The sequence below is a fragment of the Acinonyx jubatus genome, chromosome E4, assembly GCF_027475565.1.
Source record: "Acinonyx jubatus isolate Ajub_Pintada_27869175 chromosome E4, VMU_Ajub_asm_v1.0, whole genome shotgun sequence".
In the NCBI taxonomy this organism is placed as follows: domain Eukaryota; kingdom Metazoa; phylum Chordata; class Mammalia; order Carnivora; family Felidae; genus Acinonyx; species Acinonyx jubatus.
Genome location: NC_069395.1, coordinates 3,846,101 through 3,869,107, shown reverse-complemented (window position 1 = coordinate 3,869,107; position 23,007 = coordinate 3,846,101). Strand labels below are relative to the sequence as shown.

The following is a 23,007-nucleotide window of genomic DNA, read 5'->3' as shown; positions in this document are numbered from 1 at the left end:
GTCTTCCTGCAGATTGCCTGGAGGTGACTTATTTGGCGGAACAATTAGGCGTTATGCCCGCTCAGGGGCACCAGTTCTGAATCGACTCCCATCCTTCTGAGCTACAGCAATCCTTTCCTAGGAAAACAGGGCTTAGCAACTGCAGCGCAGAGAATTTCTGTGCTGACGTGCACCCTCAGCAGGGTGTCTCTGAGCAGGGCACAGCCCGTTCAACATGCCTGTTCTTGACCCCAGCCTTCCTTTGTCAAGGTCGCACCCAAAGCATAAATGCAAATATTGCTTGGGGCCTGTGTGCTCCAACCTGACCTGCAAGTCACACATGTTTGCTTTTGTTTTTTCGTATTGTTTTCTTTTCTTTTCCTCTTTATTTTTTTAATTTAAATCCAAATTACTTAATATCTAGTGTAGTAAAGGTTTCAGGAGTAGAACTGAGTGATTCATCACTTACATACGACACCCAGTGCTCACCCCAACAAGTGCCCTCCTTTAATGTCCATCACCCATTTAGGCCACCCTCCCCCCCCAACTCCCATCCAGCAACGCTCAGTTTGTTTCTGTATTTAAGAGTCTTTTATGGTTTGCCTCCCTCTCTGTAAATGATTCACTTGTAAGCAACGCGCCAGATGAATTAGACTTCTATTCTAGCACTCCTTTAGCAAAAAAAGTTTATTATTTTTTCCCAAATTATAAAAATTATACATGCAAAATATGGCGTTAAGGTGGCACAGAAAAATATAAAAAGAAAATAAAAAGTATCCATTAACACTCTATTTCCTAGAATTAACAGCTGGTATACCTATCACTGAATTTCTATCATGTACATATATAGCTTTTCTGTATTTGGATTTTATTTCCATGTGCATCGTTAATGGCATCCAGGTTTTTGGAAGGACATTATGCTGGGGGTTTCATATACAAATCAGGGTTGAGTTGTTGTTTCTTGTTTTTCCTGGGCTTGATGACCTTGAAGAAGAAAGAAATGAAGTTAGAGCAGGTGAGATGTAGCTAATTCTGACTTTCTCTCTGCACTGACACTGTCCTCCAACCACCAGTTGCATCCCGTTCTCGTAAGGTTCTTCTCACTCTCCCCTGTCCCCTTCAATGAATTCCTGTCCTTTGAGTCACCTCCCACATTGGTTGAGACCCTAAAATGAGATAGTCACTCACCCACAGCATGAGTGCACGTGGAAGGGCAGGAGAGAGAGGAAGGAGCAGGTGTACTCAATGCCAAGAGTTGAAGGGATGGTTCTCACGGGGAAGACAGGTGGGAGGAGGGTGTGAGTCTGGAATGGAAAGGCTGGAAGGTTTGAAAGACTCAGAACTGGAGATATCTAAGAGTCTGGGCCTTGCTGTGGGTCTGGATGTGTCAATCTTTGATCTGTTTCACTCTGGTACTAGCCTTTGAGGGTCTTCCCACAATCTCACGTGGACAAAGAGCGTGGACTTAGTCCTGGAGGACCAATACTCTCTGTCTGTGTAGACCAGTCTGTGTATCTCATTGAAGGCAAGTTACTTTGTGTTGAGGTACTCAGGGGCACTCTTGATCATTTAGGTCTGGTGTGAGCTGTTTGCCTTCCTCTGGGATAGATGGCATTTCCCCCATATTAAAAGTGATGAACCTGAAGTTTCTGGTGCTTAACTTCACCAGCAGTTAGAAAATCACAGAGCTAGGTTTTGAAAGAAATCGGCCTTAATGAAGCCCAAATTTACTACATAATCTCCCTGCTTTGATGCATTCAACCAATTTTGTAATATTTAGCTAGGTATTATATCCTTTGAAGGCTTCTCTGGGGTTTCTCTCTCCAACACAATTCAAAACCTCCTTCTTTAAAGAAAGAAAGAATGATAGAAAGGGCAGTCATAAGTCTTCCACATTGGAAGAATGCTATTCCCCAGAAGTCCCCACCTTGATGAAGCTGTGAGTTACAGATCTCAGCTGTCTTGGATCCCCACTTATTTCAAAGCAGATGAGTGTGAGTTTATCGCCTTCCTCACAGTTGACTTTGGTCAGTCGTCCATACACCAAGACGTCCATCGTCCCCGTATCATCTTGTATTTCATACAAAGTGATGCATTGATCCAACACCATTTTCTGCAAAAGAAAATCAGCATGCTCCTCCTCAGAACTGGATCAGGTTCCACGTCCATGAGAAACACAGGGTGTGGGTGGAAACTTTTGTCTCTGACAGGTTAATATGAACTGGAGGTCCGGAAGGAGGCATAGCACATAGCTTAAGATGTTTTGTTCAGAGGATTCTCCTGATGAGTCTGAGAAGGATTGCCACTAATTCTCATTAAGTGGATTATGTCATTTCAGTCTGTACTTCTTTCCTGTCCATTCTCTACTCCCTCTTCCCAATCTGCCCAAATCCAGAATCTCGATCGTCTAGTCCCATTGTTCTAGGTTCCTTCTTGCTCACTGTACTCATTAATTCTGCAAATGCACCTGTGTGCACAGCCACTTACACAGAGGGCACAGGAGACAACACAGGTAGAAGGAAAAAGCTGCATTTCAGGGCAGAATCATCTGTCCATTTCCTACTCTGGTTGTCACAACCAGCATCCAAGTTTGGGAGGGCAATTCTTTATTCACAATCAAGTTAAGCTGTCACTGAAAGGGATGAGACAGAACTCAAACAAAATCATAAGGATATGTGTACTGATAGAAAGTCTGCACTGTTCTGGGCCAGAGTACCTGTGAATGGATCATAGCATCTGCCAAAAACCAAGGATTTGGGGAAATCTCTTTCCGTAGAACTTACATGGCATTGCCTTCGGAAGAGGAATGTGAAGAGTTTTTCTAGCCCGTATCCTGAAGTGGGAAGGTTCTACCCAACTACCCTGGTCATTGGAGCCTTGAGTTCCTGTGTTTCAGAAGTGAACCAAACTCCACTTGGCAAGTTCAGACCTTTAAATTCGGGGGTTATAGATGAAACAGTACAAAACAATGGTGTGGGCTTACCTTATGCACCTGATACACCCCACTCACAAATGTTCCTGGCTCTTCCGAGTGAAGCTCCTTGATTTTAGGAGTTGCATTTGCATTTTGGATCAGTCTGCTTGAGACCTCCATCTTTCGGTCAGCACTGACATCAGACACAGAAGAGACATCGTACACCTCCAGGAACCCATTGCGGCCAATATAATCTGCTAAGGTGATGACTCTCTTTGGTATGAACTTGTCCTTCAGGCCGACATGAAAAACCTTCACTCGAAAGAACTGGCTCTCAGTAACCACAGTGGCGTGAAACATCTTTCTCTCCTCGTCTGTGATGTCATATGCGAATGGCTCTGTGGCTTTCAGCACCATCACTTCCTTGGCGCATGTCTGTAAACCCTCTTCTCTGGAAGCTTTTGTAGGTACGGACTTCAATCTTGGTTTCTACTTGGAAGTACACATCAGAAAGTGGCCCAGTTAAGAAAGGGAATACACAGTCCTTTCTAGTGACAGCCACCTTAAGCTTAATGTTGAGCCTCCAGAAAGGCTCAGATTGGATGCATTTGGGGGGAAAAAATGAGCTAGAGAGAGAGAGCTGACCTAGTATAAGGTAGCTAGTGGAAGACATGGAAGAATTACATGTAATTGTACTTATTTTCTTCATCGTTTCATGCATTTGGGAGGAATATTATTTTTTCTGTTAAAGGCATTAACCCAAGATAAAACAACAACAACAACAAAACAACATTTCTCTGAGGAGAGCTCTGGAGAGCATAGAGGAAGAGGAAAATAGCCATGCTGTTGTGAAGGGATTCCCATTAGACATGAAGATAAATATATTATCTTAATTTACCAATCAGCATTTTAGTGAGCAAAGTAAGATAGCAGTAAGGAAGAAAATAAATCACCCTAACAGCACTGGCAGTGAACGGCTCTAGTCAGAAACCACAGATTTCATCTGGAACCAGTCCCGGTAGATGTCACAATTGAAAGAGGGAAACCGTGAGCCCTTTTCCAAGAAGGGCTGTGCTAAAAAGAGATTCGTTAAGCAATCACTGGAGAAGCTCATGAACTTTCCTGATTTAGAAATGTTCTGGCTCCAGACTTGAACAGTAGAAGAATGAGCCTTCTGAAAACATGCTTCCTTGGCATAGAATTGTTTGAACCCAATGATTCTAAAAAACAGCAGCATAGAAAAAGCTCTACAAAGAGAATAAAAATTCCCCTAAATGTTAAAGCTTTAGATCGCAAAGCCTGAATTTGAATCCAGCACCAAGTAAATGCCTAGTGCACAGAAATGTCGTCAGCACTGTCTTTCCATGGTTTTTCAGAGGCCTGTAGTCTGCTCCAATAAACAGATATTTCATGCTTTGTGTTGACCCTGTTGGTGGAATCTTTGTTAGAGGGATAGCCTTGTAAAAGAAATTTCTCCATTTGGGTAAGCCACATATACTCCGTAATCTCATTGACAGGATCATGCTGAGCTATTGCCTTTTAAAACTCAGTTATCATACACTGGCATGACAAGAGTGGGGCTTGGAGGCTGAGGAAATATTGGTTTGGATCATATTTGAAAGCATAAACAGGTCATTTTCTCTCAGAGTATATTCCCCACTTCCCACCTTGTTCATGAATCATGCTTTTCTGTGCTATTCCCTTCATCATAGCAGAAATTGAAGGTGATAGTGATCTGTTTCTGGCTTTGAACCCAAAAAGCAAACCGAATGCACACCCTAGAGAAAATTGTTGGGAGTCCCCATGATGAATAACAACAAGGCTTTCATTCTCACCTAATGAAGCACAGACTGAAAGGTCAGACACCTTTTTGAAGGCCTCCCGTGCAGGTGGTCAGACCCCAGGGAAGCACTGAGTCCATGGTGTGTTTATGTGTAGGAGGCTAAGGCACAGAAGAGCCTCCTGGGGTCCTGGTGCTCCATGGAGGATTCAGGGCAGCAGAAGGATTCTGACAGGAGGAAAAGTGACCGTGTCCAATGTATAGGCAGATGGGGACATAGAAAGTCACTTCCATAGAAAGTCACTTCCAAGCCAATACTCTACCCCCAAGGGTAGGCAACCACCATGGTCATGTCACGGTGGGACGGAGGTGAGCTAGGCGGGAGGGCATGCCTGCCTGTGCACTTGCCTCTCCATTCTAGTCTAGCCTTTCTCTAGAATCTGAGGTTATTCTCCCATAAAAGGAGAAGGTACACTCATTATAGTGGTGATAAATGCTGGCAAAGAAAAATAAAGGGACTCGTGAAATCGAGCAGAGGAAAGATGTGATGTACTGTTGGAGGCACATCAGTGAGGACCTGCCCGGTGGGGAGGGGAAGCAGTCAGGCTGATGTCTGAAGGTGGGTGTTTCTGGGTCAGTGAAAAGACAGGAGTAATGAATTCCCAACCAGAGAAATATCTTTTGTATACACATTGGACATGGGAGGGAGCCCCTAATGCTGGAAAAGAATCCAGAAGTGTGGTCAATAAGCCAAGAGGAGAGGGACGAAAGGAGACAGGAGACGAGTTACATGCAGTCGTTCATTTTTCCTCCTGTGTTCATCTTTAGTGGTCTGACCATCCCCTATTCTCATTCCTGCACGAAGTCAGTAACCCTCTTGAGATCAGGAATTATTTCAGAATACACACTTTCAAATAGCAAAATACACACTTTCTATTACACTGAAAACTCACCACCTGCATTTAATAAGCTAACAGGTGACTTTTGTTATGTAAGGAAATTATACATAGTAGGGAATTGCTGAGAAGCTCTTTCCAGGTCCTGATGATTCCTGTGCTATGTTGTAGAGAGAGAAACAAGTACGGGGAAGAGCAAGACGGTACCTTGGTCGAGAAACTGCTGCCTGGCGTTGATGGAGGCATCCAAGGAGGCTGAGAGAAGGACCCAGGTGACAGGGCACCTGTGACGGAAGGTTGTCCAAGCTGACCCCATTCCGGCATTGGCTGCATCATCTCAAATTTTTCAGTTTTTATCGTTTGGGTTTCCATTTTCTGAAAATAGTTTTTTTCTCCCCGGTTAGGTGTCAGTATCAGGTGAACCACAATCCCTCTCTTCCTTCACCTCTCTCTCTCTCTCACTCTCCTCTCTCTCTCTTTTTGTCTTTCTGTCTCTCCGTCACACACTCACACACACACACACACACACACACACACACACACACACACCAGGATCTTCAATCTGGAATACTAGCACATATAGGATACCTCCTTCTGCTCTCTGGTTTGGACCCCAACCAGGGTGCAAACATCCCTATGCAAATTTTAACCACACAGATGACTGAACTTTCATTGGAATGCTAGGCAATTCTAGTTCTATCTCTGCTTCCAAGGGCCCTATATCAAGCTCCTCAAGACAACATGTGGATCGTGGCCTGGTAGAAAATACTACCTGGCTCCAATGGAAACGAGTCTCAGAACTACTTGACTGAATTTCGGCATGTTTTCTCCACCATGTTTTTCACAGCCTTATGGTTCAGCAAATAAGCAAATTGGTTCCTACTCCTGTCCTTCAGCTCAGGAAACCCTGTGAATGCTTTGTTTTCCATGCCAGTGAGATTCCCCCCGTTCATCATCCAGAGGCAGGATTCTGCACCAGGCCACCAAATCCCTCAGGGATCTCAGGGACAGACAAACCCAACGAAGATTTCACCAGGCTTTCCCAGGACCTAGACTTTTATGACCATTTAAGGAAGTGCAGAAAGAGTCTGTAAACTCATTTGTCTTCACTACCTTTACCTTTACTAACGAAAGCGCATTTGGACCATCCTGCATCCGATATGCACGTGCCACCATTTTTATCACTTTTAGCATCCATTTGACCAGTTCATCAAGTGTCACTTGTGGATAAAGTTGTAGATGAGAGAGCTTCTGGAATACCTGCCTCTGGCAGGCGGCTTCCTGATTAGAACACCGCCGGACCAACCCCCACGCCTCATTCCTCTTTTGCAGGAGGACAGAGCCTGGCTGTGGAAACAAGTCCACCCATGACTCTGGTTATTCACACATTAGAGGCATTAAAAAAATATTGTAACATCCGCATAGCTACGTGGATTCGGTTTGTGCCCGTGAAGCGCTCACGTGTTCACGCTCTGACACTCACTGTCTGTGTGACCTTCGCAGAACGTGTTTAGCCTCTAGGAACCTCAGTTTTCCCAGAGGCGAAATGGCCCTAACAACAGCACCCTGAGTGATAAATAATGAATGCTGTTATAAAGACGAGATGAGATCACGGGCACAGAGCACACAGGTTCCTGGGTCTAACACACTACGTGGGCAACATAGCCATGTCGGCCTTGTCACTGCTATTTCACGCTCTACTTAGAGATTTTGGTCGGCTGTGATCTGCAGATGCCTCATGTTGTATGTGGGTCCCTCCTGATGGCATGGGAAATACTTCCCTAAAGTAGCCTCTCTATTCACTTCTGCCATAGGTAGCAATTTATCTCAAGACAACCTTATCTTGATACTCCCTCAAAATCAGTGACACTGAAAGCTTCTATGATAGCAGTAGGATTTAGATGCTGAAAATATTTTTTCAAGTTTATTTCTTCATTTTAAGTGCAAGGGAGTGAGAATGCAAAGAAAGAGAGGGGGGGGGAGAGAGAGGGAACGTGTAGGGTATTGGGGCAGAGATGGGGAGAGAATGAACCTCAAGTCGACTCTTCACTCTCAGCCCAGAACCCAATGTAGGGCTTGATTTCAAAAGCATGAGGTCATGACCTGAGCAGAGATCAGGAGTTGGATGTTCTATCGGTTGATCCACCGAGGCACCCCTAGATGCTGAAAATATTCTTTTTGACTGGATAATATGAGAAAATAATAATTGATTTCATTTCCTTCATCACCCTGTCCTGTTGTAGAAACATGATGTCGTGAGCTGTTTGCTTTAGAAGAGACGTAGCTGTCAGAATCAAGAGCAAAACCGGTCTACGCCTGGTCTCAGGTACAAGTTGAACAGATCCCACATGGTAGAAAAAATCATTGGGAGACCCCATGATGAATCAGAGCAACATTTTTGTGCTCACCTAACGAAGAAAAGACTGAGCAATCAGACACATGTTTTGTTCCTGTACAGGTGGCTGGACCCCAGGGAGGAATTCACTACATGTGTCTTTATGTGCAAGAGGCTGAGGGAGCTGATGAGCCTCTGTGGTCCCTGTGCTCCAAGGAGGATTCAGGGCAGGAGAATTTTGCTCATGGGAGTAGAAAATCTCATGAGAGTCATTTGTTTAAGGAGTCATCTGAGTAGGCCGACGGGGACTTTGAAAGTGTCACTTCCAAGCCAGTATGCTTGGCAAAAGTAGCGTTATCGTGAGGTGTGCGCATATGTCATTGCCATAGCACAGAGACAGCGGCTGTGGTTATTGTCATTGTTGTGTAATGAATTTTACATAGTAGGGGATTTACTGAGAAGCTCTTTCCAGGTCCTGATGATTCCTGTGCTATGTTGTAGGGAGAGGAACAAGTACGGGGAAGAGCAAGACGGTACCTGGGTTGAGAAACTGCTGCCCGGGGTTGGTGGAGGCATCCGAGGAGGCTGAGAGAAGCTCGCAGGTGACAGGGCACCTGTGACTGCAGGTTGTCCAAGCTTATCCCCTTCTGGCGTTGGCTGCATCGTCTTGGGTTTATCACTGCTTGTGGCTTTAGTTTTTCTTTTCTGAAAGTAGTTGATTCCCCTGGTCAATAGTTTTCAATATCTGATGAGCCACAATCTCTCTCTCTCTCTCTCTCTCTCTCTCTCTCTCTCTCTCTCTCTCTCACTTTCCCATTCTCCTGCTCACTCTCCTACCTCCTCTCTGTCTGTCTGTCTGTCTGTGTGTCTCTCTCTCCCCTGCACACTCACACACACACAAACACACCCCAGGATCTTCACTCTGGAATACTAGCACGTATAGGATACCTCCTTCTGCTCTCTGGCTTGGACCCCAACCAGGGTACAAACATCCCTCTGCAAATTTCAACCACACAGATGTTTGAACTTTCTTTGGAATGCTAGGCAATTCTAGGTCCACCTCTGCTTCCAAGGACCCTATGTCAAGCTCCTCAAGACGACACGTGGATCGTGGCCTGGTAGAAAACCCTACCTGGCTCCAATGGAAACCAGTCTCAGAACTACTTGGCTGAACTTCGGGATGTTTCATTAGCCAAGTTTTTCACTGCCTTGTGCTTGCGCAAATAAGCAAATTGGTTCCTACTCCTGTCCTTCAGCTCAGGAAACCCTGTGAATGCTTTGTTTTCCATGCCAGTGAGATTCCCCCCCCCCCCCCCCCCCCGGTTCATCATTCCAGAGGCAGGATTGTGCACCAGGCCACCAAATCCCTCAGAGATCTCAGGGACAGACAAACCCAATGAGGATTTCCCCCACGCTGTCCCAGGATCTGGACCTTTATGATTGTTTAAGGAATTGCAGAAAGAGTCTGTAAACTCGTTTGTCTTGACTACCTGTCCTTTTACTAACGAAAACCCATTTGGACCATGCTGCATCCGATATGCACGTGCCACCATTCTTGTCACTTTTAGCATCCATTTGACCAGTTCATCAAGTGTCACTTGTGGATGAAGTTGTAGATGAGGGAGCTTCTGGAATACCTGCCTCTGGCAGGCGGCTTCCTGATTAGAACACCGTCGGACCAACCCCCACACCTCATTCCTCTTTTGCAGGAGGACAGAGCCTGGCTGTGGAAACAAGTCCACCCATGACTCTGGTTATTCACACATTAGAGGCATTAAAAAAATATTGTAACATCCTCACAGCTACGTGGATTCGGTTTGTGCCCATGAAGAGCTCACGTGTTCACGCTCTGACACTCACTGTCTGTGTGACCTTTGCAGAACGTGTTTAACCTCCAGGAACCTCAGTTTTCTCAGAGGCGAAATGGCCCTGAGTGATAAAATGAATGCTGTTATAAAGATGAGATGAGATCACGGACACAGAGCACACATGTTCTGGGGTCCAACACACTACGTGGGCAATACACAGCCATATCGGCCTTGTCACTGCTATTTCACGATCTACTTAGAGATTTGGTCTGCTCTGATGTGCAGATGCCTCATGTTGTATGTGAGTCCCTCCTGGTGGCATGGGAAATACTTCCCTAAAGTAGCTTCTCTATTCCATTCTGTCACAGGTAGCAATTTGTCTCAAGACAACCTTATCTTGATACTCCCTCAAAATCAGTGACACTGAAAGCTTCTATGATAGCAGTAGGATTTACATGCTGAAAATATTTTTTCAAGTTTATTTCTTCATTTTAAGTGGAAGAGAGCGAGAATGCAAAGAAAGAGAGAGAGAGAGGAGAGAGAGAGAGTGAGTGAGAGAGTGAAAGACAGAGGCAATGTGTGGGGTAGGGGGGCAGAGAGATGGGGAGAGAGCGAATCTCAAGTCGACTCTTCACTCTCAGCCCAGAGCCCAAACTAGGGCTTGATCTCAAGGCTGTGAGGTCATGACCTGAGCAGAGATCAGGAGTTGGATGTTCTATCGGTTGAACCACTGAGGCACCCCTAGATGCTGAAAATATTCTTTTTGACTGGATACTATGAGAAAATAATAATTGATTTCATTTCCTTCAACACCCTGCCCTGTTGCAGAAACACGATGTCCTGAGCTGTTCGGATTAGAAGAGACGTAGCTGTCAGAATCAAGAGCAAAACCGGTCTACGCCTGGTTTCGGGGTAAAAGTTGAACGGATCCCACATGGTAGAGAAAATCATTGGGAGACCCCATGATGAATCAGAGCAACATTTTTGTGCTCACCTAACGAAGAAAAGACTGAACAATCAGACACCCGTTTTGTTCCTGTACAGGTGGCTGGACCCGAGGGAGGAATTCACTACATGTGTGTTTATGTGCAAGAGGCTGAGGGAGCTGATGAGCCTCCGTGGTCCTTGGGCTCCAAGGAGGATTCAGGGCAGGAGAACGTTGCTCATGGGAGTAGACATTCTCATGGGAGTCATTTGTTTAAGGAGTCATCTGAGTAGGCCGACGGGACTTTGAAAGTGTCACTTCCAAGCCAGTATGCTTGGCAAAAGTAGCGTTATCCTGAGCTGTGCGCATATGTCATTGTCATAGGAGAGAGACAGCGGCTGTGGTTATTGTCACTGTTGTGTAATGAATTTTACATAGTAGGAGACTTACTGAGAAGCTCTTTCCAGGTCCTGATGATTCCTGTGCTATGTTGTAGAGAGAGGAACAAGTACAGGGAAGAGCAAGAGGGTACCTGGGTCGAGAAACTGCTGCCTGGGGTTGGTGGAGGCATCCGAGGAGGCTGAGAGAAGCTCGCAGGTGACAGGGCACCTGTGACTGCAGGTTGTCCAAGCTTATCCCCTTCCGGTGTTGGCTGCATCGTCTTCGATTTATCACTGCTTGTGGCTTTAGTTTTTCTTTTCTGAAAGTAGTTTTTTCCCCTGGTCAATAGTTTTCAATATCTGATGAGCCACAATCTCTCTCTGTCTCTCTCTGTCTCTCTCTGTCTCTCTCTCTCTCTCTCTCACTTTCCCACTTTCCTGCTCACTCTCCTCTCCCCTTCCTCCTCTCTGTCTGTGTGTCTCTCTCTCCCCCGCACACTCACACACGCACAAACACACCCCAGGTTCTTCACTCTGGAATGCTAGCACATATAGGATACCTCCTTCTGCTCTCTGTCGTGGACCCCAGCCAGGATACAAACATCCCTCTGCAAATTTCAACCACACAGATGATTGACCTTTCATTGGAATGCTAGGCAATTCTAGTTCCATCTGCTTCCAAGGGCCCTTTGTCAAGCTCCTCAAGATGACACGTGGATCGTAGCCTGGTAGATAACCCTACCTGGCTCCAATGGAAACCAGTCTCAGAACTACTTGGCTGAACTTCGGGATGTTTCATTAGCCAAGTTTTTCACTGCCTTGTGCTTTGGCAAATAAGCAAATTGGTTCCTACTCCTGTCCTTCAGCTCAGGAAACCCTGTGAATGCTTTGTTTTCCATGCCAGTGAGATTCCCCCCGTTCATCATTCCAGAGGCCGGATTCTGCAGCAGGCCACCAAATCCCTCAGGGATCTCAGGGACAGACAAACCCAATGAGGATTTCCCCCACACTGTCCCAGGATCTGGACCTTTATGATCGTTTAAGGAAATGCAGAAGGAGTCTGTAAACTCGTTTGTCTTGACTACCTGTCCTTTTACTAACGAAAGCCCATTTGGACCATCCTGCATCCGATATGCACGTGCCACCATTTTTATCACTTTTAGCATCCATTTGACCAGTTCATCAAGTGTCACTTGTGGATAAAGTTGTAGATGAGAGAGCTTCTGGAATACCTGCCTCTGGCAGGCGGCTTCCTGATTAGAACACCGTCGGACCAACCCCCACGCCTCATTCCTCTTTTGCAGGAGGACAGAGCCTGGCTGTTGAAACAAGTCCACCCATGACTCTGGTTATTCACACATTAGAGGCATTAAAAAAATATTGTAACATCCGCATAGCTACGTGGATTCGGTTTGTGCCCGTGAAGCGCTCACATGTTCACGCTCTGACACTCACTGTCTGTGTGACCTTCGCAGAACGTGTTTAGCCTCTAGGAACCTCAGTTTTCTCAGAAGCGAAATGGCCCTAACAACAGCACCCTGAGTGATAAATAATGAATGCTGTTATAAAGACGAGATGAGATCACAGACACAGAGCACACAGGTTCCTGGGTCTAACACACTACGTGGGCAACATAGCCATGTCGGCCTTGTCACTGCTATTTCACGCTCTAGAGATTTTGGTCGGCTGTGATCTGCAGATGCCTCATGTTGTATGTGGGTCCCTCCTGATGGCGTGGGAAATACTTCCCTAAAGTAGCCTCTCTATTCACTTCTGCCATAGGTAGCAATTTATCTCAAGACAACCTTATCTTGATACTCCCTCAAAATCAGTGACACTGAAAGCTTCTATGATAGCGGTAGGATTTAGATGCTGAAAATATTTTTTACAAGTTTATTTCTTCATTTTAAGTGGAAGAGAGCAAGAATGCAAAGAAAGAGGGCGAGAGAGGAGAGAGAGAGAGAGGGAATGTGCGGGGTAGGGAGGCAGAGAGATGGGGAGAGAGCGAATCTCAAGTCAACTCTTCACTCTCAGCCCAGAACCCAATGTAGGGCTTGATCTCAGAAGCTGTGAGGTCATGACCTGAGCAGAGATCAGGAGTTGGATGTTTTACCGATTGAGCCACTGAGGCAACCCTAGATGCTGAATATATTATTTTTGACTGAATAATATGAAAAAATAATAATTGATTTTTTTTCCCTCTCCAGATTTTTCACTTATTCACCCTGTCTAGTTCTTGAAACGTGATGTTGTGAGCTGTTTGCTTCTGGAAACACAGGAAACAAAGGTAATATTTGTCTGTATCTGGTTTTGGGGAAACAAAGGGACAGAACCCACGCCTGAAGAAAATCGGTGGGAGACCCTGTGATGAATCAGAGCAAGGCTTTCCCGCTCATCTAATGAGACACAGATGGATGGTGGACCCATTTTTTGCAGGCTTCCTGTGCAGGTGGCTGGACCCCGCAGAACAACCGACTGCATGGTGCGTTTATGGGAAGAGGCTGAGTCGGCAGATGAGCCTTCCCGGGGTCCCTGTTCTCTAAGACGTTTAAGGGCAGTGTGAGGACTCTCCCAGAATAGAAATGGCTGTGTCCCATATATAAGCAGGTGGGGACTGAGAAACTGTCACTTCCAAGCCAGGATGCAGGGTCAAAGCAGAGTTGTCTTGAGATGTGCACATATGTCATTGTGCTAGCAGAGACACAGCGGCTGGGTTTCCAGTGACTGGAGGAGGACACATCCGTGGCCATCTGGGCCTGGGATCCAACAGGCCCAGGTAGCCAGCTCCATCCCATGCACAAGTCCTGGGGACCCTGGGTAGGGATGATGAGTTTTGGTGCTGACAACAGTAGGATCCACAAGACACAACTTGAGAAAGATGTCTTTAGGGAGTTTGTCCTCAAGTGCTGTGTGTGTGTTGGGGCCGGGGTACAGCCTGGGTCAGAGGGCAGCTTGGGGCTTGGGTGACAAACTACATTAGAGAATAGTGATTCAAGTGTTGCCTGGCTCATTCCTCAGGTGGGTATTCCCGTGGTATTTGCCACAGAATGGACATTATATCTCCCGAGTGTGGGCAGCCACCGTGGTCATGTCAGGGTGGGACAGAGGTCCGCTGGGAGGGAGGGGATACACACGTGTGCACTCACTTCTCCACCTCGCCTGGTCTTCCCCTATAATCTGAGGTCATGGTCCCATAAAAGGAGAACTTACACTCATTAGAGTGGTGATAAATGCTGGAAAAAAATCAAAGGACCCGTGACAGCCAGCAGTGGGAAGATGTGATGTGTTGTTGGGGGCACATCAGTGAGGACTTGCCGGGGTGAAGGGAGTCAGGCTGGGGTCCGAAGGTGGGTGTATCTGGGCCAGTGAAAAGACAAGCGTCATGAATTCCAAACCATCGAGATAGCTTATGTTTACACGCGTGACGTGGGAGGGAGCCCCGAATGCTGGAAATGAATCCAGATGTATGGTCAATAAGCCAAGGGGAAAGGGACAAAAGGAGACAGGAATGCAGGGTATAAACACCCTCCCATGTTCATCGTTAATGGTCTGGCCACCCCCTACCCCTACTCCTGCACCAAGTCGGTAACCCACTTGAGATTCGGAATTATTTCAAAATGAATACTTTCAAGTAGCAAAGGATCTCTACTACACTGCAATCTCACTACCTGCATTTGATCAACTAACGAGCGATTATTGTTATCTAAAGAAATTATACATAGTAGGGAGTTACGGAGAAGCTCTTTCCAGGTCCTGATGATTCCTGTGCTATGTTGTAGAGAGAGGAACAAGTACGGGGAAGAGCACGACGGTACCTGGGTTGAGAAACTGCTGCCCGGGGTTGGTGGAGGCATCTGAGGAGGCTGAGAGAAGCTCGCAGGTGACAGGGCATCTGTGACTGAAGGTTGTCCAAGCTGACCCCATTCCGACGTTGGCTGTGTCTTGTTAGATTTCTTATTGCTTGTGGTTTTAGTTTTCCTTTTCTGAAAGTAGATCCCAACCCTCTGGGTAATGGTTTGCAGTTTGAGGTAAAACATCATTACTACTGAGCCAATCGGTTTTTTATTACTAGATTATAAAGATACTAAAACTTCTGTTTCAGGAAACAGGAGACCACATGGAGTCCGTCCTCTAAGAGATGACGGGAGGTGTACAGCCCACAGTGATGGGAGTTTCACACAACAACTGGGAATCTCCCCTCCTCCCTGTGGCCCGAAGGATGCTGTACCAGGATTTGGAAAATCTAGAATTGAATTGTGTCTCTTTGGTGAGCTGCCCTCCTGGTGAGACTTCCCCTTATCCCACATGTAAAGAGGGGTCTTGACTCCACATCTCCTTCCCAGGGAGTTATACACACAGGTTATAGTGAACACAGTTCTGAAACATAACGGGTGATGGCCAACTACAGGTGGGTGATTGTTCACTATGGATTTGTTGACTCCAAACCTCATTTTCATTCTGCCTCTGGAATCCCTTTTTTCTTGATTCTTCTATTTGCAGGTTGAGAAATGAAGGAAGAGCTAAGTGCTCCCAGGAAGCTAATCAGGGGAAGAGCCATAGGGGAAGCTTCTTCAGCGGGACCTTTTGCATCTTACCTTCGACACAAGTGTATCATCCACTGGCCGTGAAGCCTTGTTTGCGGTGGATGTCGATTCGTCAGTACTGGACGCCTCCTGCTTTCTTTTCCTCCCTGGAGCCAGTCCCTGTGTTTTGTACTTCTTCATAACTGAGGCAGCAAAGAGAACATGGTAAATCCAAAGGAGCCGGTCTAGGGCAACTGCATCACGTTCGGCGCTATTTCCTCGGAGTTCCTGCCTGTGGGTCTGAGGTGGCGTTTCTGTCCCCCCTGTGTCCATCAACCAGCCAGCCCGGCTACAGGTGCTGACTCAGTCTCGGGTGGTCTCCTTCCTTCCCCACGGGCACAAGCCCACCCCTCCATCGTCCGGACTCCCGGGAACCTCAGTCAAACCCTCTTCCAACCCATTTATCCTATATTTTCCTTTTAAGAATATTAAGTTTTCAAAATGCCAATGGTGGGTTAACTCCTATGGAAGGTCTATTTGAATTACAGCAAGCAGAGAAAGGGAATCTGATCTAATTAGTGACGTGACAAACTGGTGATGCTTGACTTTTTAAAATATGTTTTTACGAGCCAGTGATTTTACGGGAGGCAATGTTTTCACATCTGCGAGAGATGAGTTTTTCTTTAAGCATTGCCTCACGTTTGTTGCTAGGGAATAGAGTAACGGTGGGATAAATATTGTGAGGGAGCAGTATACGCACTGTTTGCAGTATTTTTAAGAGTCACAATTTTTTCCTAATTTTGTCATCACCCTGTAACCATTGTAATGTGGGGGAAGCCTCAGCCTTTGTCGTCAACTCCTTCTGCTTTTTTTCTTTACCCACATCCCCCAAATACACCCTGTAAAATACAGTGGCCCCCTTTGTAGGAAAGGAATTGTTCAACTGTCAACCTGTTGGCGCTTGAAGGGCCACCTCATCTGGGCAACTGAGTCGTAAATTGGCAAAGGGATCTCCCTGCTGTGCCGACACCAGGGCTCTGCTGGGCACAGAGGGCGGGCACATGGACAGTGAGGGCTCCTCTGCATTACCTTTTCTCTTCTCATTTTTAATAGTTTTCACAGTGTCTTCTAGTCCTTCTATGTCTTTGAGCAGCCTCAGGAGTTTGTTCACACAGAGAATCCCCCGGAACTTCTTGTGCATCATGTCAGCAATCTTGACCTTGGTATAGTCTTCTTTCATTTTTGAAGTCAGTCCCAAATCAGAGTCCAGCAGGGACTTAACCATGCTAAACTGGTCGTCGTTGAGGGGCTGAAGCCCTTTCAGCAGAAGAATTCTCTTGCATTCTGTCTCCATCTCTCAAGGTCTGTCTAAGCAGGAGAAAAATACCATAGGGCGTTACATTCTCATCGGAACAATTTAAAAGCCTGGTTGTGTCTATGTGGGTGAGTGGCCCATGTCAAGGTGTTGTCCTTGAGTGTGTGTGACAAAGACCAGGTGCATCACTGTGCAAAATGGGTTGAGATCTGCTGCATTCAGAACTTCTTTTTTTTAAAAAAAAGTTTTTTTAAATGTTTATTTATTTTTGAGACCATGCGAGAAACAGAGTGCAAGCAGTGGAGGGGCAGACAGAGGGAGACACAGAATTTGAAGCGGGCTCCAGGCGCCGAGCCATCAGCCCAGAGCCCGACGCGGGGCTCGAACCCACAAACTGTGAGATCATGACCTGAGCCGAAGTTGGACACTTAACCGACGGAGTCACCCAGGCGCCTGCATTCAGAACTCCCAAGAAAGTCTTTTCATTTAATAATGACAGTTGTGTCGGGTCAGGGCAGGTGTGGTGGCAGGAGGTCTAGAAAGAGGTAGTGTTTTCTGTGCGTGGAGTGTGGGCTGTACGGTGTCACAGGGCACCTGCTCCCGGCGGCCATCCCCTACTGGGGCTGCGGTGTCTCCCTGGATGTCTGCTCGCTGGCTCCTGACCCTGTTACCCTCTCTGATGGCTGAGTGGACCGCAGTCTCTCACCCTCCGAGACTGTCCCCGCCACTGGGGCGCTCGCTTCCACACCAGGGACCTGCCCATGTCCACCTGCCTTCCTCTAGCCAGTCCTTCTAGCGTCCCCTCTCCCTGGGGCTTGGCCATGTCCTCTGTGTCCTCTGCGCCCTTGTCCCCTGCTGGCCTTCTACCTGCTTCCTCGTGCACAATCACAGCATTTTTTTTCTGGGGCCATTTAGTAGTCCTCTCACTGGAGTTCTACACTCCGGCTAGAGCGGGAACACTGCACTCCTTTGGCGCAATTATTTAGCAGTTCCTTGATTTTACCCTTCTAGGCTGAATTCCTCTGAACAGTTCTTTCAGAGAGCCAGATGTCCCTCTCTCCAGCCATGGCTCTGTCCCACTTGACAGCCGCCAAGAATTCCCCTGTTTGTTTTTGAAATTTTTCTTGCTCCCCACCCTAGCTTGGAGAGCCTTGAATAATCTGCATCTTTTTTTTTTTTTTTTTTTTTTTTTACATCTGTGCCTTTTGTAATTCTTGCGGCTTATGCTCCAGAAATATACAACCCATCTCGCCTCTTCATGCATCAGGACTTTGCTAATTCCCTCCCTGCTGCCTAACAAGCTGCTCTCGCCTTTCTTCCTCCGACTGACTCCTCGGAGCCTTCAGGACTCCGCTGAGGCTTTGTCTTCCAAAAGCCACCAGAGTCCCCCTGTTGGACCGAGGGTCCCGCCTCTGGGCGCCTTTAGCACCTCTTGTACTTCCTCTATGGCACTCAGTACATGGTACGGATTCCACTTTTCTGTTTAAATTCATCAATTGTTGTTATTCGGGCACCGTGTGTTTGTGTAGCTTCTGTATAATTAGCATGTTCAAATCCCCAGGGCTGTGAATGATTCCTTCCTGAGAGGGTACGAGATCCTCGGATTGGTCAGGCTCATGGATTGAAGGATAAACCCACAAGATGGATGATAGCAGAATTGAAGATCATTAACAACAAAGTACAAGTAAAAACTCTGAAAGCTTCCAGAAATGAAGAGCAGATTACCTGTAAAGATTCAAGGAGCAGCCTGAATCTGACACTCAACAGCAAAGCTGTCCACCAACAGTAAAACAGGGTAATTTTCAAATAGTATTTGTTCAAATTCCATATCTGTTTCAAAGCTGAATAGTGTTTAAAATGAAATTTTTGTGTGTGTGGTATATATGAGTGTGACAACATAATTCGTTTGCAAAATAAGATATAATACGATATAAGGTGACAGGAGGCTAGGTCTAATCTTTGTTCATTCCTCTTAAATATGAACGTGCATTTTGTATTTCCAAAATATTGGTGTGTTTGATTTTAGAATCATCATCCAGACCCCTCTTGGGTTTCTAGTATTACAGTATTTGTTTTTGTGTCTTGTTTGTTTGTTTCTATTTTTTTAATGCTTGTTTATTTTTGAGAGAGAGGGAGAGAGAGCATGAGCAGGGGAGGGGCAGGGAGAGAGGGGGACAGAGGATCTGAAGCAGGCTCTGTGCTGACAGCGGAGAACCCCATGTGGGGCTCGAACTCATGAACCATGAGATCATGACCTGAGCCGAAGTCAGACACCCAACCGACTGAGCCACCCGGGTGCCCTCTAATATTACAGTATTCAAAATAGGTACACTAAATAGCCTTTCTGAAATGCCCCGATTGTGAATTTCGAAACAGATGCAGCCCCAGGGGTATCAGAAAAGGTACTGCCTACATAGAGGGAGGGCAGAATAATTTTGAGAGCAGAATTCTAAGCTGGCCAAACTGATATTTAAATGTGGGGGCCTCAGAAACTATTCTCTGATATTCAAGGCCTTGTGGTTTGTACGACAAAGACCTATAAGGAAACGTCTATTGGAAATGATATTCGATAATAAAAATGACACATAGAGCCCAGAACTACTGCAAGCCAGAGCGAGGACTACCTTGGCGAGGTGTGCCTCTGTCTTACAAAGAAATGCAACTTCGACTAAAGACGAGAGAGACAGGAAGCATATCGACACGGTGGGGGAAGGGAGGAAAGCCAATGGGGCCCTTCGCTAATGTATTTGTCTTAAAGGATCAGATAAAGGTATACGTAAAAACAGAAGCACGAGAAAGGAGCATTCAGAAGTGTCAGGAACGGGAACGAGCGTGGCCGAAGCCAAACTGTACCCCTTAATTATCAGCAGACACAGAAATGGCCCTAACGAGGTAAGTGGAAAGTGTAGTCAAATGGCATTTACACAATCTGCCAATGTATTGTTAACAAAAGATCACTCACTTAAAGGTGGGGAAATAAAAGACAAATATTTCATCATGCGACGAGCAACCGAAAGAAAACCAGCTTATCTATATTAGTGTAGCTTTAAATAGATCTGGAAATATCATCAAAAAATATCATCAAAGCACAACACAATGACAAAGCTGACGTCCCAGGGAAATAACACAGTTGTGATTGTGTATTTACTTGCTAATCGAAAATATATATTATTTTTGTTGTGATATCCCTTTATAATGCTATAAATATTATGTAATTTATTTTATAACATGATTCGCCTATAATAATATAAAAATTATATTTGTACTATTATATCGTATGTTTCTCTCCATACATCCACACACACTTATATATATCATCGTGTATGTAAATTTGACAGGCGTACGGGACGGAAACCTCACCATGGCACGGTTTTTATATGCGTGGTGATTTTAACGCGTCTCGCAATTGCGAAATAAAATTTTAAAAATTCAGTAAAGATTTAGAAAATCCGACCAACGCAATTAATAAACATAATTAACGAGGTTTATCTAACATACCCCAAATTCTGAAATCAGCATGAAAAATCTCACACTCTAACGAGAGCAAATGAAACAGTATTATAACAGGCCGTCCAGAAAGTTGCTCAACAATTCTGCAGGCAGGCAATAGAAATCTATGTATAACTGACTCCCTCCCTCTCCCTTGCATCTTGCCGCTAGAAAAAAGTCAGTAATTTTGAGGGAGGCAGAAAGTAATACTAAAAGGAACTAAAATAATGGCTCTGGAGTATAAGATAAAAATTAAACTGTCTAAAAGAGGTAAAGAAGCCATGTTTTTGCATAACTGTGTCTGTGGAAAGGAAATTTTTTCTGCTGTGTGTGTGTGTGTGTGTACACGTGCATGTGAGTTTTCTAAGATTAGGATAATACCATACAATCAACTTTAAATGCAGATGTGTGTTTTACTTCATATTAGGTTATGATACTTTCCTCCTTGTGCTTCTATCTTGACTTTTGCCCGGGACCCTGCCACAGCCACCACGTTTCCTGTGCACTTTCCAGGGAAGGAAACTAAACAGTTTCTCTAAATATAACTCATGGCAGTAATCACCTAGGGAATAGATTTTAATATCTTCTATAGTCAAAATGTATCTCCCTTTGTTCAGGCCTCAGATGTGGTAGAATGAGAATGTCAGTTTTTTGCCTGAGCTGTAAAGGATGAGAATCAAGCTACTGTTGGAGAGTCTGGGTGGCTCAATCGGTTAAAGCACGTGACTCTTGATTGCAGCTCATGCCATGATCTCACGGTTCATGAGTTTGAGCCCTGCTTTGGGCTCTGACCTGACAGCATGGAGCCTGCTTGGGATTCTCTCTCTCTCCCTCTCTCCCTGCCCTTCCCCTACTCTCACTGTCTCTCTTTCTCTCAAAAATACATAAACAAACTCAAAAAAAAAAATAGAACAGAGCTACTGTTTTCATTTTTCTGACTGTAGTTGATAACCAGCACAACCTCCCCCCCCCCCCCATTCTTTATAACCGAAGCCCCCTGGATGTTTCCTGCTCAGCCAATATCTCTTGACAGAAAGCCCACGGTTCTCACCTTGCTGAAATTCCCCACAAGTCCAGATCTTGAGGTCTTCTTCAGAAATGCAGGGATCACTGCTTATTTTGTTTGAGGAGAAAGATCAATTAGGAAAGCCCTTAGAGACTGAACTGCAAGCTATTATAATCTCCTGAAGGGCACAGGAAAAAGAAGTGTTTTGAAAGATAGCAATCAGAAATGGCACCGTGTAGAGTCACAACTTGACTAGTTTTGGTTTCCTCTCACTGTGCTGTCCCCCAGAGGGAGGTTATGAAACCATCCCGAGACTCCTCCCTCCCCTGTTCTTAGCTTTCGATTTCATTAGTCAGAGAAAATAAACAGCTTCCTTCCTGTAAATACTGAGTCAAGATGAAAAATCAGAGCAAAAATATAATTAAGGGTTTTCGTTACAAATGTCAGGAGAGGGAAGGAGTGCCAATGTTAGAACTTTGTTGTCCCGCAGACTTACGTGCGGGTCCTTAGAAATTATATTCCCTCCAAAAATGTTCAAATGTAGGAGAAGTAAGATGAATCACTGGGCCACTTATCCCTCACTTCCTGTTTTCAGAGTTCTAGGATGAAATGTTGAAAGAGGCATCTCTCTCTACTGCGCCCTTGACTGGACATCCTGCATATGTGTACAGACAAGTCTGCTATGAAATCATTCTGGGTTTAAACAGTGCCTGAAGCATTCACCCCGTTAGTAAGTGAGGTACTTGGAGGTAGAAGGTACCACAGAGGTAGAAGGTCATTAATATGTGAATCTTTCCTTAGATATATATCAAGGAAGTTGCCCTCTCAACTATGACTAGGCTACTTTGCCTCACTGATTAAGTTAATGGTTACTCGTACTTTCTGCATTATTCACGCATACACATAGCTGGGTAGCAAGTTCATATCATGACAGCGTTGAAGTCTTTGCAAATTCTGTATGAACACTGAACCACTGGACAGAGATGGGCCTGATTCACCTTTTGTTCCGCAATGGTTTGTTGTTGTTGTTGTTGTTCCCATGAAGGACAGTGGATGCATTTCAGAGTATCGGAAACCCTGAGATATCAAATAAATGGTACCAATCAACTGACATTATGGCTGTAACTCACCAGGTGATCTGCAGGTGGGATGACACCAGGACTGGGATCCCAAAGGACAGATGGTGTTGGTAGATGATCTGAAGTCATCTAAAGAGAAGAAAGCTGATTATTTTAATCCAGACTATAGTCGTGGAGTGGCTAGCTGAAGTCGAGATTTGAGACCATCTGAAAACGCCACCAAAGCATGAGTAAGTCATGGGAAGGCGAGGGGGATCTGGAGGTGTCCATAAACACCTGGGAGTGTTCATTGCTTCTTTTCAAGGCTTTAGGTTGCTGTTTCATGCGGCATGGAGCTGGCCTTAAGGTAAGAGGTGGAGGGGAACACCAGGGAGGTCAGAGAGGGCCCCATCCCAGAGATCAGAGGGTAGAGAACATATGGGAAGAATGACCATATCAGGACATTTTCCTGCTCCTTTTCTTTGTAATCAGGTGATGTAATGTCCCCGATTGGGACTCCTGCACATAACACACAGATTCCTGTCATCAATAAGGACAGTTCCGAGCAGTGCTCCATAATTCATACAGTGAAGCCGGAA

General features: G+C 45.5%; 1 protein-coding gene across 7 annotated transcripts; it reads right to left on the bottom strand.

Annotated features, from left to right (window-relative positions):
- Positions 1 to 648: 648 nt before the first annotated feature.
- Positions 649 to 21,638, bottom strand: LOC106987145 (gamma-interferon-inducible protein 16). Of its 7 annotated transcripts, none has more exons than XR_008292998.1 (11): positions 21,396 to 21,637; positions 16,630 to 16,908; positions 15,613 to 15,743; positions 14,833 to 15,000; positions 11,170 to 11,337; positions 8,442 to 8,609; positions 5,777 to 5,944; positions 2,963 to 3,382; positions 1,987 to 2,092; positions 1,168 to 1,283; positions 649 to 963 (listed from the first exon to the last, which is right to left on the bottom strand). XR_008292998.1 is itself a non-coding variant. In XM_053208924.1 (11 exons), the coding sequence occupies exons 2-11, from the start codon at positions 16,892 to 16,894 to the stop codon at positions 909 to 911; spliced, it is 1,845 nt and encodes a 614-aa protein (XP_053064899.1). In that variant the 5' UTR covers positions 16,895 to 16,908; positions 21,396 to 21,638; the 3' UTR covers positions 649 to 908. The 7 variants fall into 7 exon arrangements, 6 of the variants coding, with proteins under 6 accessions (XP_053064899.1, XP_053064900.1, XP_053064902.1 ...); XM_053208924.1 differs by having other exon boundaries at positions 1,907 to 2,092; positions 21,396 to 21,638; XM_053208925.1 differs by having other exon boundaries at positions 1,907 to 2,092; positions 16,630 to 16,904; positions 21,396 to 21,638.
- Between the last annotated feature and the right edge of the window lie 1,369 nt (positions 21,639 to 23,007).

Bases quoted from the DNA above. Each gene is read 5' to 3' on its own strand.
- LOC106987145 (XM_053208924.1), bottom strand. From the start codon at position 16,894: ATGGAGACAGAATGCAAGAGAATTCTTCTGCTGAAAGGGCTTCAGCCC. The intron at 1,284-1,906 runs GTGGGGACTTCT...TTTCCATTCCAG, and splicing joins TAACTCACAGCTTCATCAAG to ACTCACACCCTCCTCCCACC. The intron at 964-1,167 runs GTGAGTGACTAT...TTCTTCTTCAAG, and splicing joins CACGTGCACTCATGCTGTGG to GTCATCAAGCCCAGGAAAAA.